Below are 17,417 nucleotides of genomic sequence, written 5' to 3'. Positions count from 1 at the left end.
CTCATTCATTGACTAACCCACAGATATTTGCAACCCTCTTCTTTGCCCCCCAAAACAGGAATTGGATAAACTAAATACAGTCGGCCCTTGAACAACGTGGGGATTAGGTGCACTGACTGCCACTCCGTGGAAAACCCTCTTACAGCTTTTGACTCTCCAGCCCGCCCTTTGCACCAGCAGATTCAAACAACGGATTATCAAGAGCATTTGCACATTCCCAACTGCAGATTCGCAACCTTCTGATGGAAAATACGTACTATTTTCCATCGGTGGCTGGTTGAATCTGCAGATGGGAAACCCAGGGTAGGAAGAGCCGACTGTTGATCAAAGTCCTCCCGTAAGTGCACCCTCACAGTTCAAACCCATGTTGTTCAAGGGTCAACTGCACTCGTTTTCTCCGCTCCTCGCAGCCAGTCTGGAAGCTCTGGGAACCAAATGCTTTCCCTGCAGGAAGGCAGGCGCCCTGCCTGCACCCTCTCTGGTCATGGCCTGGGGGCATCTGTGACAGCCATCTGGCAAATATGAGAGGCGGTGAGCGGGAGAGCAGCACAGACTCCGGCCTCTTGTTAAACCTTGTAAATTGTAGTGTTTTATTCGTTGTACCAAGACAAAAACTATCTGAAATTTGGGTGGTAGATTGTAAGCTTGAGGAGGCGGGGGTTGCGCGCGGGGGGAAGGCTTTTCTTCCTGTGATATTGTGTAGTTTGTTAGCAAAGGGAAAAAAATTCCGGGAGAAAATTGTCTTGTTTGAAAGCTGAAGGGGACAGAAGCATCTGTGAGGCTTAGTTCTGAGGCTCCAGTTCTGGCAAACCAAATAGGAAGAGAGCGAATAACTGAGTGTTCTATGTGTATGTATTAGTCTTCTCTGGCTGTTATAACAAAACATAGCACAGACCTGGGGGCTTAAACAACACAGATCAAGGTGTCTGGGGAGGGCTTTCCCCTTGGGTGCAGACAGCTGCCCACCAGCTTGTGTGTGTGTGTGTGTGTGTGTGTGTGTGCGCGCGCGCACTGAGGCAAGCTCTAGGGACACCAGTCCTCTAGGATGAGGGCCCCACCCTTTATGACCTCACTTACCCTTAAGTACTCCCTCAGCGGCCCCATTTTCAAACACAGCCCAATACATTTCCAAGTCCACTGGGGGTTGTATGAATGTTGGGGGGTGGGGGGGGGCACAAACATTCAGTCTGTAACTATAGGATGGAGGGAACTTCATTAAATGTTTGCAAAGATAGTTCTCGGTCCGAGAGATGAGAGCGGATGGCCTGCTCTTTCCTTTGTTCGTTCCACAAACATTGAGCACCTACTGTGTGTCGTCCTGGGTATAAACGTCACTGAGAGGCGCGCAACCCCTTCAAGGCGTGCAGGGTGACGAGGTTTATACGCAGGCGGGTGAGGCGGGTGTGGCCGCTGCAGCGTCGTGGTTAGAGGAGTTCGCGATGAACTGTGGACACCGGAGGGTCGGAAGGGAGGGCGGCGGGTGGCCAGAAGCAGAAGTGCAGTGCAGCAGCTGCTCCTTAAAAGTGGGGTGCAAGGGGCCGGCCGAGTTGTGCGATGGTTAAGAGCTGGCTTGGGACGCCAAAGGCCCCGGTTCGGATCCCACATATGAGGGCCAGTGACACTGCCCTCTACAGCTAAGATGCTGAACAACAGCTCAACCTGGAGCTGGGCTGCCTTGAGTCCCCAGCGACGGTGTAGGCTGCAGCCCCTGCTGCAGTGGGTTGCCATGGGCTACCGTGTGTAGCCAGCAGCCAGCGTGAGTGGCCAGCAGCTGCAGTGAGCGGCCGTCCAGAAGCCTGCGACTGATCTGCCTCTCCCGGGAAGAGCGCAATGATGGTGCCAACTTGGGCCAGTGAAGCAACGTCCTCCACAACTAGACTGAAGAACAAAACGACAGCAACTTGTCTGTTCCCCTTCCCCCAATCCCCCAGCACTGTTCCCATCCCCCCAACTCCCCAATAAAAATCTTTAAAAAAAAAAAAAAGTGGGATGGAAGGGCGTGCTGAGCAGGCCACTCAGCTCGGGCTTGCGCGCGAGGGGCACGCCTCACTGTCCCTGACTCCTGTCCCTCCTCCAGCGCGTCAACGCTCGCTCCGGAACGCACGGGAAGCCCACGTCCCTGACGTGACAGGTCAGGGGACACACAAACTATGACAGACACCTCAAACTCTTCACGGTGACTTACTGCACGGAAGTGGGCATCCGTCCACCAGCGTCCTAACAGAAGGGCAAGGCCTTTGCGTCGGCTCCACGGACGGGAGCTCCTGTGCATCCGTCTTCTTACGCCGTTGCCCTGACGCAGTTGCCGCTTCCTGCTTGGGTTTCCGTCGAGCGCAGATACGAGACACGTAGGAAGGAGCCTGTGACCCAAAGCGCAGCGTTTCCTGTTGTTTTTCTGGCCTGTACTTTTACGGAGCTTTTCCAAACCCCCTGACCTCGTTTTCCCTAGAAATGAGCATCGGTTCTCATATTTCATTGTTTCAGTATTGCTATGAATACACTTATTTAAAATTTAATTTTAAGGGCAGCGAGTGCACACAAATTTGGAAATCAGACCGATGCTTGGTAACCAGCTGTCTTGGTGGCGGGACCTGGGGGAACAGAGGGTGCCGGTGAGGAGCTGACCAGCCAGGACCATCCGGGGTGACATGGGCGTCACTGTATGCGTTTTGCAGAGAAGATGGAAAACTTTGGCAGGCCAGTTAAGTGCGTGTTCCGAGGTTGGGGGGCAAGAGGGTGGCTTTCCTCACACCTTGAATCGATCCAATTCTCTCCATCACCACTGCCACCCCGTGTCCCAATGACCAAAGTATCTCACATGAGCTCCTGCCATGTCAGACTTCCTTCTGCGGCCTCTAAACATGACTTCACCCTGCCAGCTGCACTCCCTGATGGCAGCCCACATGGCCACCTTTCTGTCCCTTGAGTCTGTTAAGGTCCTCTGCCTCCTCTCCCTGCCACAGGCCCTGTCTAGTTCCTAATTTTCTCCAACTCTTGGAGGCTCAGAACCTTCCAAACTCACTGGCCTCTTAATCCAATTCTATTCACGAACGTACTTTAAAATGGAGCAGGCCTGAGGTTGAGCTCTGGCCCTGCCCTTACCAGGTGGGCTAAGTTACCTTGCCACTCTACAACTCAGTGCTCATTTAAAATGGAGACGGGAACGGTGCTCACCAGCACAGGAAGGGCGTGTGAAGTGCTCGGCAGACAGCTGGCGCCTCCTGCAGCCCGGAAATGGCACCATAAACCCCAGGTCAACATGGGGGGTGCCGGCCTGCTAAGCGAGGCAGCATGCAGTTTTGTGTGCACATGTAAAGATGGGTGCCAGTCAGGCATTTTGGCCTCATCCAGCGCCCACCACACTGTGTTCTAGAAAGATAACTCAGTGACAGTCAGGAGACTTAAAAAAAAATAATAAAAAAAATAAAAAAAGCTACCTGCAATGCTGAATTGCCCATATTCCTACCTTTTGCAGTCTTACTCACTGATGGCAGAATCTCTGTTTGAATAGCCATTTTCATGCAAACGCGTTTTTAACACCCCCAAGCTGGCAACAAATTGGAGCTCACCTCTTCCAGCTGGACAGGGCTCTTCTTCTTATTCACCACCCGTACTAGCCTTTTACCGCTCACTGAATGTGCTCAAGACTTTCCCACTTCAAAGGCTTCAAACAACATTTTCTCTACATTGTCTTTCAGTGGAAGAATAAAGCCAAACCTCATTAGGGAATTCTCAACCTTCTACTTCTGCAGCCTTTCCACTAAGTCTCGTTTCATTAGTGACGCTTGCAAATTGTTTTATCAACGCTGGGAGTTACAATGAATCTTCCACTGTAAATGCATGAAACAAAAGGCATTTTGTTTAAGGACACAGAGAAATAAGGGAATTGTGGAAGCTCCTCTCTTTGTGGTCAGATATCAAACTTCCTTAAACGTATTCTTGGAAGCGTTTTTCATCTAACTCAGTCTCACCTTTCAAGTATGTCAAAGGAATAGTATGGATTTAGTGTGCTGTCAAGACATGCACATGACATGGAAGTCACTTCTAAATGTCTTTTCAAGGTACAGCATGGCCACTGTGACTCAACATACAGTGTGCCTTGGGCCTTGGTTGGCTCTTTCAATTACAAAGGGAGTTTCAAACTTAGCAATGTTTGAAAGCAAACATTATGTGAGTAACTTTATTGCATTATTTTTTACAAGCTTCTGCTATATAGTAGGAGGAGCTATGCTCTAAGAACGTTGCATTTTGAGAGTTGGAAATAAAAATTTCTCCCCACGCAGCTGATACACCTGCCCAGGTTGAGATTTCAGTCCATGTCGGTGAAGTCTGGAAAAATACTGGTGAGAGACCGAGTCTGCGTTGGCCTCGGGTTCTAACGAAGCGTCCTGCCAGCTAAAGCATTGCTTTCAGTTACCCAACAGTGTATATAATCTGCAGTCAGGCCCTCAGTCGGCAAACACCGGCCACCTTCTGAGTGGCAGGGCATGTCCGTGACATGTGCTGTAATGCCGTACACGGCCTTTCATGATCCAGCTGCCTCTCCAATCCCCACCATGAGCCCCGAGCTACGACATGCTGTGTCCCAGCTCTGCGTGGGACGTTCCCACTGGGACAGCCAGGAAGTTAAGAGCCACAGCGCCCTGTGCATTCCTTTAGTGGACTGCTTACTACCTGGGGCTGTACCCACCTGTGTAAGCCCACTCACCACATAGATCACGCAGCCTGGGCAGACCAGGGCCACAACGGTTGTTTGTTTGTGTCTGAGCATTGTACTTGGGTCCTGTGAATTCCTTGAGCAGCAGTGTGGTAGGCTGCCCCGTCCAGCAAGGCACCTCCCAGTTACCACGGTCGCAGGCCACCTGTGCTCAGGAAAGGCAGGACCACCCCAGGTGTCACGCCTGCAGAGGCACCCAAGAACGAGAGAAAGCAAACGCATGGGTTCCAGGCGACTTCCTTCCAGGCTCCATTAGACCATATGGCCTGCCTTGTTGCCTAGTTTACAAAGAACTGTTTGCATTTCTGAAGTTCCAATTAATACAAATCCGGACCGTTATCCATTTCCCACAAACGGAGCTGCCTGTGGCCATTGCAGCGGGCGGGAGGCCGGGCCTCACGGTGTGCTTGGAGTGCCGCCTGGTGGCCGCGGCGGGTGTAGCACTTGGTGACATCTCATTCCGTGCAGGGAAAAGCGGAGGGCAGGTGTCAGGGATGATACAAATGAAAGTCCCAAGGCCTAAAAACACGGGCTGCTGTTTTACAGGCTTGTCGCGCGTAAAGGAGGCGTATCCCAAGGAGATTTACCTTGAGTTACTATCTCATGGAAGAAAGCGGGAGCGCTGAATCAGGGTAGATCTCAAATGGCCTAAACAGGCGTCATTTCATTTGCTGTATTTTTGGTGGGTTTTCCCCTGTGTCTCCATAAGGTAGAAACATGAAATTGCCCCTTGCCTGACCCATTTTCATATCTGAAGTGCTAAAAGTCACTATCAACTGTTTTGAATTTTAATAAACCTTTGACTTCATTTCCATTATTTTACCGAGTTTTCACTAAGCTGCCAGCTGCACAACATTGACAGGTGCCCATTTCTAAAAAGCTTAAATAACTCCCTACCAGAACTATTCCCCATATTACCCTTTTCCTAGTCTCACGTTCTCTTTATTCCTTTACAAAAACTTTCCTTATTCTTTAACTCCATTGTTTTGGTGTTTTTTAGCTTCAGCTAGTTTTCTAACAGTAGTAGGTTTGATAACTTTGTGTCACCTTAGTTTGAAAAAAATAAAATTCTTCCTTTGTACTCCATATCTTCCTTTAGAGGCTGGCGTTTTATATTCTGAGAGAAGTAGCTTTGTCACATAATATAGGAAAGCTACCACTTGACTGGATGGACATGGGACACTTTTTTCCATATTGTCCAAACGTGTCCTAGAAGCTAGGAAGCCTCCTGGATTTGCTCGTGTCTCCCACTCCACGTCCTCGGTTGCAATTCCCACTCAGTAGGTGTTAGCCTGTTCCTCTGCCACCCTCTTCTCTCTCCAGCTACAATTTGCTGACTCCAAATATTGTTAGATTTCAATCCCCCTATTGACCTCATAAAGATATTTGTAAATATTTATTTTACAAATGATGGAAATGGGGGTCAACAATGTATCTCCCCAGCGCTCATTCAAGAGAGGGCTTAGTCCCTCATTTGCTTGAAGCCTGATCTGGGGCACGCCCCTCCCAAGATGACACACTCTTTTCAGGGCAGCCACATTCAATGACTGATCCCAGGAGGGGTCGTCTCCTCTCAGACATGACTCCAGAGGGTCTCATGGGGTCAGCGAAGGCCTCCTTTGAGACTGCATTTTTTCTTTTCAGAATAAGACGTCACCTCTTGAAAATTTTGTTCTTAACAATTTGTCATTTTAGTACTTCAGGGTGTCAGTGCACTCATGGATAATAAGAAATGCACCTCCTGCCGTAACCCTAACCAATAGAAATAGAGTGGGAGCCACACACGTAAGTTTAAACGTCCAGGCAGCCACATTCGAAAAAGGTAAAAGAAAACAGGGGAAGTAAACTGTAATAATATATTTCATTTAAACCAATGCACCTAAAATAACATTTCAACATCAAATTTGTATAAAAGTACTAATGAGATAGTCTCCATTCTTTTTACACTAAGTCTTCGAAATCCAAAGATTGGGATGCCAGTTTTCTTTTAGTTGTTTTGTGGTTGTGACTTTTTTAGCTTTTATGTTCCTTTAAGTCTGAGGGGCTTTTGTCCTGGGATGCAGTTAGGCTACTTGGAATCACTTCATTCTTTTTACTCGCTTTTCAGTCCTTCAGCCTTTAGTCTAGGCATAATTTGAGCTCCCTGCTGAGGCCACACCCTTCTGAGGATGCCATCTGATGACTCCTGTGTTAGGAGGTCCTCCCACTATGGCTAGTGGGAACACAAGCTTTCCGCGACCTGTGTGAGCCCTGGGGATGTGCCTACTTCTGTCCAGCAGTTCTTGGCTTCAGTAGTTTCCTAATTCATGCACGCGGACGAGTTCTCAGCCAAAGATGAAGGGGGCCGTCTGCCAACCTCCAGAGCACGTTCTCTCTCTCTCTCCACCCCACCTCTCCCTCTCCCACTCTCCCCCACACCACCGGGGGCTGTGTGTGTCCTTCGCTGTGAAGGCAGTGAGCTCGACACTGGAAGGGTTCCCTCCATTTGTTTCTCTCTCAGGAATTAGTCTCACGCTGCCTGTTGTCCAGTGTCTGGAAACTACTGTTGCATGTATTTTGTCCAGTTTTCTAGTTGTTTGAGGGTAGAAGGCACCTCCACTTCCTGTTATGGCCCAAAAGATGTAAAAACTGAAGAGCCGTTCATCTAAGAACCATTTATTGAATGTCTGCTGTGTATGAGAAACTGTGCAGACAGCTGGGGAGACCCTACTGAACTGAACACAGCTCATGCCCTCGTGAGTACCACAGACCAGCAAGGAAGAACATCACTGAGTAATAAGTCAAGTAGTTATGCAATATCAGCTGTGCTAGGCGACAGGAGAGAAGGTAGAGCATCATGAACGCATATGACAGGGAGACCTGATTTAGTCTATGCAATCAAGAAAACTTCTCAAGATGACAGACATTTTAACGAAGGTTTAAGACATCTGTAAGATTACGGATCTGTGCTGTGGAGGGTGAGAGACTGCTAAGGCCCGTGGCAGGATGGAACCATTAGAGATCACCAAGTCCAGCCCTTAGATGTCCCAATAAAGACACGAAGCCTCAGAGTACGACCTGCCTCCTTGCACTGCGTTTGCAGCAGACCGGGGGCGGGAAGGCAGGACCCCTACCTCCAGGTCTAGCGCGCTCTCTCCTTCACCGTGTTGCTAAGCAAACGGAGGGAATACTAGAACATTTTATACAGAGACATTTGTCATTTTATGGTCCATGACATATCATGGGCGATACACAATTTGGTAATTGGCTTTCATTTAAAAATAATGACGGCCAAAACGTTATTCAAGATATACTTTTAATTGCCTCTGTTGTTTTTTTTTAATGTGTTTACAAGGAATATGCCATAAAGTGTAAATGAATGTACAAGGGAGCACAAAACGGGAGACCATGAAGACTCACGCAGTGGCCTGGGAGTGTTCGCACGGCTCCCCAAGTGACTAAATGACACCCAGGGGGCTCTCGCTCAGCGGTGTAAGCTGTTTGCGCTTTCAGACATTTGGGGAAATGCATCCAATGCCCCATTCCCAGCTTAATTGGCATAATAAATGTCAATTAGAGCTCCTTTAAGGTTTTAAATGGCAAAACTCAAGTGGAACTGTGTGTGTAGATATTCGCACCAGCCTTCTCTACAGAAAACCTCTCCTCCGAGAGACCTGGCGTGTTTACACCGACCGTGGGCTCGTGTCTTCCAAAGAGGACGCCCCACCACGCACTTGGATTTGCAAAGGACACAAAGTTATTCACCCAGCTCTCCTAAACGCATCCCTCCGAAGTGCCTTATAAACTGTTACATGTTTTGTATATGAAGAGGATCCTGTCTCCTTTCAACACATGTGTGGAGAGCACCAAGTAAGGGCCAGGACTGAAAAACAGTCGTGAGCAAGGTGGAGTGTCGCTCCCGTCAAATGGAGACATCCCCCAAGATGCCGCCAGGAAGTCCCTTTTCATCCCTGGTTCTGTCAGACACGACTCCTTTTTTGAACTTTCACTTATGAGACTTCAAAGACAATTATTCATCCAGTGTAAATATAAAACAGGGTCTTTGTTAACGTCGGAACTTGGCAAAAAAAACCTTTTTTTTTATGTCCTATGTACAGCTCATTCACTTAGGTGTCCAAAAATTCCGTTTTAATTTAAGTAGCCCAAGCTGACAAGTGTTTGATGTCATCATCCTCTTCCTCTGCCCTCCTGGAAGATGCTAGAACATAAAATAAATAAAAATCAGTAATTGGTGACAGGCCCACTTTCAGCATAGAAAACTATGTATTAAAAAGGTATGTAGTGGGCCGGCCAAGTGGCACGATGGTTAAGAGCTGGCTTGGGACGCCAGAGGGCCCCGGTTCGGATCCCACATATGAGGGCCAGTGACACTGCCCTCTACANAAAGCCTGGAAAAAGTGATCCCAGAGAGCGCTGAAAATACATACATAGTTGGTTACATCCTCATTTGCTTTTAACGAGGAAGTCTCACAATTACGTTGTTTTATTGGAAAAACTTCCATCAACTTTAATGGAAGCCCCCTCCTTACTCCCATACAAGTCACTTCATTGATTAAAGAACGCCTTCTGTTTGTGGCAGCTTGTTTTATATAGTTCTCGAAACACACAATCCGAATAAGCATCCTCACAAGCATTCCGCCAACGGAATAAAACCACAGTTTCCGTTCAAAGTGAAGGGTTAGATTAGAAACAGCTGGGGCGAATACTAGAAAATTCTAGCACTCATTTGGCCAGGGCCGCCTCATCGCGAATTTCCCCAGCTTTCTTCACTTTTGTAAAACATTCCTAATCCATCCATTTGTCAGTCCACAAGCATGGAGGAAGTTCGGCCACCTGAGGCGCTGTGGGGACAAAGCCATAGGCTCCAGTCTCTGAGGAGTTGAAACAGGAAACGGGCTTTCAGTCACTTATTCCTCACTCATGAGCATTTGTGACCCGCCTCCTCTGTTACAGGAGCTGTGCCCAGGGCTAGAAGCATGCCTACATTGCATCCTTCACCTCAAGCAGCAGAGGGGACGCAGAAGGGATGACAGGAGACGTGTACAAGGTTCAGGGGCTACACAGAGGGGTGTGCAGCTCTCTCTGGAGAGCCAAGGAGCGCGTGCCAGAGGAGGCCCATGTTGAAGCAGGTGGCTGTCCACACGTGGACTCAAACACATTGCTCACGGGAAACATAAATGATGAAAGACATCGCACAGACGGCCCCTTCTAGCACCCCCGCCCCACCACCACCACCACCACCCTCTCCCCTACTGCAGATCTGCTAACCCGTGCCGAGTTTCTGGCTGAGATATATTAGAAACCAGAGACTCTCAACCTCAGAATTGAGCAAGTCACACCAGCTTTTGCCACACTCGCTGGATCAGATAAGTAACCTGCGCGTTTTAGAGGGCTCACCAATATCGAATGCCATAAAAAGGTAAACTGCAAGCTACACTGAGTCCTCTGACTAGAACACAGCGGTGCCGTACGGGACTGCACAGTGGCAAAGCGGGTACCTGAGGGGACAAGGACAGAAACTGAAGGCACATTCTGAGGAAAGGGTATCAGGAAGTGGACTAGGGCTGCACGCCAGCAATTAACGTGGGGATGAGTTTTTGTGTTAAAAAAAAAACAAAAAAAACGGTGATGGATTAACATGAAGTGTAGATTAGAGAGAGAATGATCGGTGTCCTCTCTCATCTCCAGAAAGATAGCAAATGGACCAGGAAACTAACACTATTTATTTTCCAACAGAAGAATGGTTCTCTCCTCATTCTGAAGAGCGCATGGTTCCTTTCGGAGAGCAGGTGGCTCTTACCACCAGGACCTCACACAGAGATGATGGGCGGAGGCAGGTCGGACAGGGGAGGGTCATGACCTCAGCGTGTGATCAGCCTTGAGTTGTCACAAAAGGAAGAAATGCTTCCATGGAAGGCTGCTTTTAAACGCCCACTGAAATTCTTATTTCTTATAATTAATGGCTTCCGAGGTAAACTGCCAAGCAAGTAGAATTGGCCTGTTATTGGAACAACAGACCAATGTATTAATTAAAATCTACTTGATATTCTTTGTAAAAGCCCAGTTACTGTTTGACACCAGGCAGAATATATAACTAGTCTAATGAATGAGTTATTTTACTTGCTACTACTATTGGGTTGTCGGGAAAGTCATGATGTATTTTTCCTGTTTTGCGTTGCAAAAATGCGTCATGACTTTTCCGACAACCCAATATTATTAGTAAGCTCACAAATTGGTAACCCTGTAGACCTGCTGTTGCCTAGAATACAGGAAAAACAGTATGAATATGAAACCAGCAACATTAAACAGAAAAAAATCAGAAATAGGTGATTATACTTAATTCTACAGGGTGGATATGAGTACTTATGGATGTAGTTTTATATTATATGTGTGTACACGCGAATATGTGTATATGTGTATGTGTGTATATGTATATGTGTGTATTAATGTGTGTGTGTGTGTGTGTGTGTTTTCTAGAATATGGTTCTACATTCTACTTATAAACAAGTATGTTCTATTAACACGATGCAGAGTTATTTTCTACCACTGTGCCCGTGGCTTACAGGTCCCCCTGAGAACCCCCAAACTATATCCCTCGAGCCCCCTTCACTTTCACTCTCTGTGGTTGTATGATTATTCCTTTGAGATCCTACGATCACCAAATCTCAAGAAATTCATAGCTCCTATCCCCAGGGTGACTATTACTATTTGAAGTTACTTAAGAATAGGGTCACCTTGAAACTGGTGATGACCTATGCTATACTTTCGTTTTTCAGACATAAGTGGGAGAACGATCCCCAATAAATCAAGGTAGTTTCCATAAATAAAACTTTCAAACTGCTCACAAAACGATAACATATAGGCTGTTGCATACGTGATCTTTAAAATAGGTATAAATTGGTTTAACACAATAATAATGTTTTTTTTTCTTGCTGCAATAGAAACTTTGAGTTAGAAAAAGATCTTTGTTCAGACTCCAAAGCTATATTTACTTTCACTTAGCAGGTATAAAACATATGGAAAGAATTGGTCTTGTAAATAGCAGCACGGCCCACTGAGAAAAACCTGTTGAACGATGTTATTGCTATAGAATATAGGACACACCCACTCTGACCAGGCAGCATATAACCTGTGTGAAAGAACTAAACGATTCATTAGAAATTCATGTTTGAATAGAAAATAACATGTCCAAAGCGCTCATCAGATATTTGGTTGCACCATTTCATTCCTCTAAATTCCTATGTAAGGCAAATATAAAAGTGTAAACTTCACATTTCAAAGCTAGGTGGTTGACACTGAACTTTAATTTTTAAATAAAGACTTGAACCTCTAATGCAAGGGTTCCTGACTTTTAGCAGATAATCATCAACTTTTCCTATCCTGTAATTTTAAAATCACCATTCTCGTCGGCTTGCTTTTAGGGGTTTGCTTTGTTTTGAAGGTAGCAATGCCAGTGTTGGTACTGATGTCACTAGATTGCTAGCCTGAGGAAGAGCTGATGGAGGTGACACGGAGCGAATGCGAGCGGGGCTTTAGCTGCCCCTCCCCCCCTCACTGGAAATACCCACAAGGTAAAAAAACCTAAGTAAAGCACGTGGCAGTAGCCTGGAACAGCCGATGTGCAGGCTTAGGAGCAATTCTTGCTTGAAAGCAGTACCATATAAACTCTGTACTAAGCCCCAAATAGTTCCAGAAGCAATTCCCTATTAGCACCATTTGTCTGAGGTAAGGAATCAAAACCTCAGGTACAGGAAAGTCAATTATTGAGGAAATAATGGCTTACTGCCTGTTTTATATTTAATCCACATGCCTGCGTTTTGGTTCCTCCTCATTCTGCAAATATTTAAGCCAACTGTGTGTTTGTTAAAACCTCTATCAAATCATAGAGAAAATGGGAAGAGCTAATATTACTCACACGTACAAAAAGTTCTGGTGAGAGTTTTTAGTAAGGCAAAGAGTGAGAATGTGACTTAAAACAATAAATCCTCAATATTATCTATATAGCTTAAGTATCTGTGATAATGTTGTCCCTTAAATATACAAATAGATTCAGAGGTACTTCAGTACATGCTGAAAAATGAAACCAAAATAGGTCATTCACACCCTTTCCAAAACTTACCCACAAAGCAAAGCAACGTAAATGAAAAAAACCTCAGTATTGAATCCCTTGCCTTATGTCTCATGGGTTAGGGTAGGATGAGTTTTTTCTTGTCTGTTATCTTTAAAATGAAATCGGATCAGAAATAAGTAGTCCTAAATACTGAGAAACACACCGCTAATGCGAAGCAAGGCAGAAGGCAAGCCCACAGTGATTCCCTGCCATCGGTTCTTGAATCTGTACGGATTGCATGCCTTTGGCATAATAAAGTTAGTGACCAACTTTCTACCTCATTCTACCTTATTGTGGCTGATTCCATAAACATCAAAATACCCTAAATCAAGGAAAACTATATTCTCTACTTAATGTAAGTATTTCCCAAAACGTGGCAGGCTATTATCCAGCTCTGTGGCATTTACATGAAAAAGAAGAATAAGTGAGTGTTCCCATGTTTATAATGCCACTCCGAATTCCTGAACGAGAAAAGCCAACTAGATGTAAAGTTCCGTTAACACAAGACACAGTACCAATTAGCCTTCTAGAAGCAGCCATCGCACATCAGCAGACTGTCAAATTTCCTGCCGCAGATACTTGAAAGAATGATTCTAGAAAAGAAATACTCTGCACTCTAGTTTCTGAGCAAGCAGAAAAGAAGGCAGTGGTAACTCGAAGCCAATCTGAGTTCACAAAGATGAAAACTACCAAACTAACTCTGAGGCATCTTTGCTCTGGGTTCCTGGAGGCTGACTCAAGGCAAAACCCTATACCTCCATGGTTCTGCTAACCTTAGGACCACCAAAACCATCCAGAAAGCTCTGAGTACCACAATCTGGAACCTTATCCCCTCACCTCTTGACAAAGAATCTCCTGGCGTAGCATTTTTAAAAGCTTTCCAGATGCTCTGAGGACGTCAACAGTATCAGTTCATAAACCAGCATGTGTGACCCATGGGTGTGTGAATGGAGTTTGGTTTTAGGGCTGTCGTTCATAAGATATATTGAGGCATTGTTCGAGAAAAGAGATAAAGTCGGAAATTTCAGATGATAATGGCGAGAAGTATAGCTCAGGTGTATCAGTCACAGCTGGATGAATAACTGAACTCATTGAGTGTTGATCTATCAAACTGGTAAGCACGCCTTAGCGGAATCTTTGATGGNAAGAGCGCAATGATAATACCAACATGGGCCAGTGAAGCAACGTCCTCCACAACTAGACTGAAGAACAAAAGGACAGCAACTTGTCTGTTCCCCTTCTCTGATTCCCTAACGCTGTTCCCATCCCCCAATTCCCCAATAAAATCTTTAAAAAAAAAACAAAAAAGTCTGTAGTTATAGGATAAAAAAATAAGTGATAAAAGGAGAGGACTGGCTGTCATTTTAGGCAACCACATGACCACAGGCAAGGGACAGGGGGACAGACCTGCTCGGGAACGCTGCGCCGTGGACGGCAGGCCCGCCGTTCTGCCTGGCGTCCTGTCAGGCTGTGCTGGCAGGGCAGAGGAAGGCACATTTGGAAGTCGGATGCCTGTCATCTTCTTATTTAATTCTTCCTGCTCCAGTTCTTCAAGTTCTGCCATCAACTCATCCTGAACATGGGGAGAAAGAAAGAATTATGGAGTTAACGTTTCGAGCAGCGGGTTTCCTCAAACACAATAACAAGAACATCTGCTACCCAATTGATATGTGAGAACCCAGTGAAATGGGATACTTATGTTAAGACGAAGTCTTCTTTTGCAACACTGAGCAATGATTAAAAATGAATATTTTGGGTTGTGCAAATTTGTCGTAGTTAATCTTCTAATACTTCAGTAAACAGTTGTTCAAGTAATTTGTGCTAGCCAACTATAAAACCTCCAGTTTCCAGGAAATTTATACCTTGCCTGTCAGTTTTCCAGCCTCTTTTCTTTTCTGCTGTTAGAAATTGAGAATCTGTGAAACATTCACTGGAAGAAATAAATATTCTCATTTGGGCTAGTGCTATTGAAAATAAAACAAAGGTATGGCAGAAGCATAATGAACAGAAAGTAAAAAGAATCCAAGATACTATGGTTCCTTTGTCAAATGACCAAAGCCCCTATAAATATGCTGTGTGTTGGGGCTGGGAAAACTCCGAGTCAAGGCAGGTGTTACTGTATATCTTTCTTTTAGCGACCGTTCCAGAATCTGGTTTAATTCTAAACTGCTCTCTATCCCAAGCCCCTTAGAGTCCCAAGACTAGTTTGAGATTTTAAGGGCATAAGTCACCTGATGACAGGTAGGACATGACTTGTAGTTTCAGAGCTAACCAGCTCCGTGGGGCCTCAGGTAGAGTCCAACTCCTTTGAGAGAGGGGGTTGGGAGTTTAAACTAAGTTTGTCCTCGTTAGACTGCTGAGGTTGTCCTCATTACAAGTGACCCAAGACACTCTTCTAGTCGACCAAGGAGAGTCTTCGTTTCTTAATTTATTCATCATCGAGCAAATTTATTCAGAGCTCACTCCTGGCCTGACCCTGAACTCAGGTCCGGGGATGCAATGCTGAACAGTCCCTGCCTTGACGATGGCTGAGTGTGGGAGAAAAGCACAAAAGCAAATAATTCACCTCTATTAAAACAAGAGTAAACAATACCATCGGCCGGAAGAGGAGATCCGTAAGCCAGCCACAACATTTGGTCACCTGTGGGTATCAGACATGCAGCAAGCTGAACTGTCTGACCACTTGGCTAAATGGGTACATCTACCCATGAAAGGGAAAGAAACCATGAACGTGGGTGTGAGCGAGTGTGCCCAGTGTAGCGGTGTGCCGTGTGGTTCTCCACGGGCTGGATGGGTCAAGTCCCTTCAGAACAAATATCCTGATGTCCCATTTCTACTCACAAAACAATCAGGGACAAATATAGTCCATATCCTAATGGCAGAGCTCGCTATCCTACACGGAATGCATGTCCAAAATACCCAGTAATGCTTGATAGTTATCAACAGCCCCGGAAAGGCTTGGATATTTTCTTTAGCAAATACGATGACAGAATAATGATCTCCTCCATCACGTTCACACGTCAGGTGCCCGTCACTTATTCATTCATTGGTAAAATAATTTTAGAATTTAAGAAACCGTAGAGATAAGCTAGTGATCCAGTAACTTTAGATAGATAGATAGATAGATAGATAGATAGATAGATAGATAGATAGATAGATATAGATTAGAAAACTAAAGGGCAGACCAGTGAAAGGCCTTATATAAACTGCAGTGAAACGACAGAGCCCAGAGGTCGTCAGGAGCCCCGAGCCCGTGGGTGCTCTTTAGCCTAACCAGGGCTGGGCAAGCTTTCTGTAAATGGCCACACAGCACTCTGCAGGCTATGCAGGCCACACACGGTCTCTTGTCACATAGCTCCTCCATTGCTAACGGTTATTGGTGGTGGTGTTTTCTCCACTCCTTTAAACACGTAAAAACTATACTTAGCTCATGGGCTAGGATTTGGCCTGAAAGCCAACATTTTCCAACTCCTGGGCTACACGCTGTTTAAAAGTTGTTGGCCCCCCAATCCTCATTTTCTGGGATTCCATGGAGCCACATCTCCCCTTAGTCGGGGTGTCATTTTTAATGCCATGTAGATGGAGGAAGTCACATTCTTCACCATGCTACTCTAAGAACTGGAAACATTTCCAAGTCTGCCCCATCCTACTCGTGTGTGCTTTGAATAGGACCATTGACGCTCGCAGTGCAGACGCCACCATTCTAATTACAGTCTGTCTCATGGGCTGATTAATCTAAGTGGAATGTGTGCGTTAATAATGGCTGTCTAGGTTGACTTTGTTTCATAGCCTGAGTAATCAACAGAGGCAGCCTAACCTCTAATTTAACATCCACAGAGCACGACGCGTCTGTTCCTTGCAGAGTCACAGAGTCTGGTTTGTTTTGCCCGGATGTGCAAGTACTCGATTCCTCTTCGTAATGGGCCATTTAGGCTTCCATCACTAAAAGTCACCAGCTTCCCATCAGCACATGCTGCTCTTCCTTAATAGCTGAAAACTTAACGAGGGGGCTGTTTGCCAAATGGCATTACTCCTTGCTTTAGATCAGAGCTACTAGCACCGCACTTACCTCCTATGTACATTGCTAGCAAATATCATTTCTTCTTTGATGACATTTAAGGAAATATTTAAGGAGCCCTGCCTGCGCTACATGGTGGGAAGCGAGTCTTTGTCGCAGCCATCATGCTCCATCCTTTATGCTGTGTCACCCACCTACCTCATCAAAGTCATCACCAAATCCAACCCGTTGAGAAAATGCTTCTGAGATTTCTTGGGCAACGTCCTGCTGCTCCGTGATCTCTTGCATCAGATCATCTATTTTATTCAGATCCCTGAGAAAGAATAGTTGGTTGAAATATTTTAGGATTTTACTTTATAATTATGAATTTAGATATAATCCCATGTAAATTATGAGTCCATTTAATATAAGCGCTGACCGGCTGAGTGGCTCAGTTGGTTAAGAGCTCGCTCAAGAGTGCGAGCTCTGAGCAACAGGGTCAGGGATTCGATTCCCAGCCCAAGCTGAGCTGCTGCTGAGCTGCCAACAGGTGGCAGGATGGCTCAGCTAAAAAAAACCAAAAAAACAAAACC

The 17,417-nt window shown here is 45.8% G+C and overlaps 1 protein-coding gene across 2 annotated transcripts in view; it reads right to left on the bottom strand.

Annotated features, from left to right (window-relative positions):
• Positions 1 to 7,469: 7,469 nt before the first annotated feature.
• Positions 7,470 to 17,417, bottom strand: part of CHMP4C (charged multivesicular body protein 4C) — a 42,002-nt gene continuing 32,054 nt past the window's right edge. Inside the window, exons 4-6 of one of the 2 annotated variants that reach the window (XM_019651981.1) lie at positions 17,044 to 17,158; positions 14,235 to 14,400; positions 7,470 to 8,915 (exon numbers count right to left, since the gene is read on the bottom strand). In XM_019651981.1, coding sequence (XP_019507526.1) covers positions 8,851 to 8,915; positions 14,235 to 14,400; positions 17,044 to 17,158 — 346 coding nt within the window. In that variant the 3' untranslated portion in view covers positions 7,470 to 8,850. The remainder of the gene's footprint in view (positions 8,916 to 14,234; positions 14,401 to 17,043; positions 17,159 to 17,417) is intronic. The other variant, XM_019651980.1, reaches the window with a different exon arrangement.

This window comes from Hipposideros armiger, unplaced genomic scaffold, assembly GCF_001890085.2.
Source record: "Hipposideros armiger isolate ML-2016 unplaced genomic scaffold, ASM189008v1 scaffold_170, whole genome shotgun sequence".
Lineage (NCBI taxonomy): Eukaryota > Metazoa > Chordata > Mammalia > Chiroptera > Hipposideridae > Hipposideros > Hipposideros armiger.
Note: the sequence above shows the minus strand (reverse complement) of the source record. Positions and strands in the feature narration are given on the sequence as shown.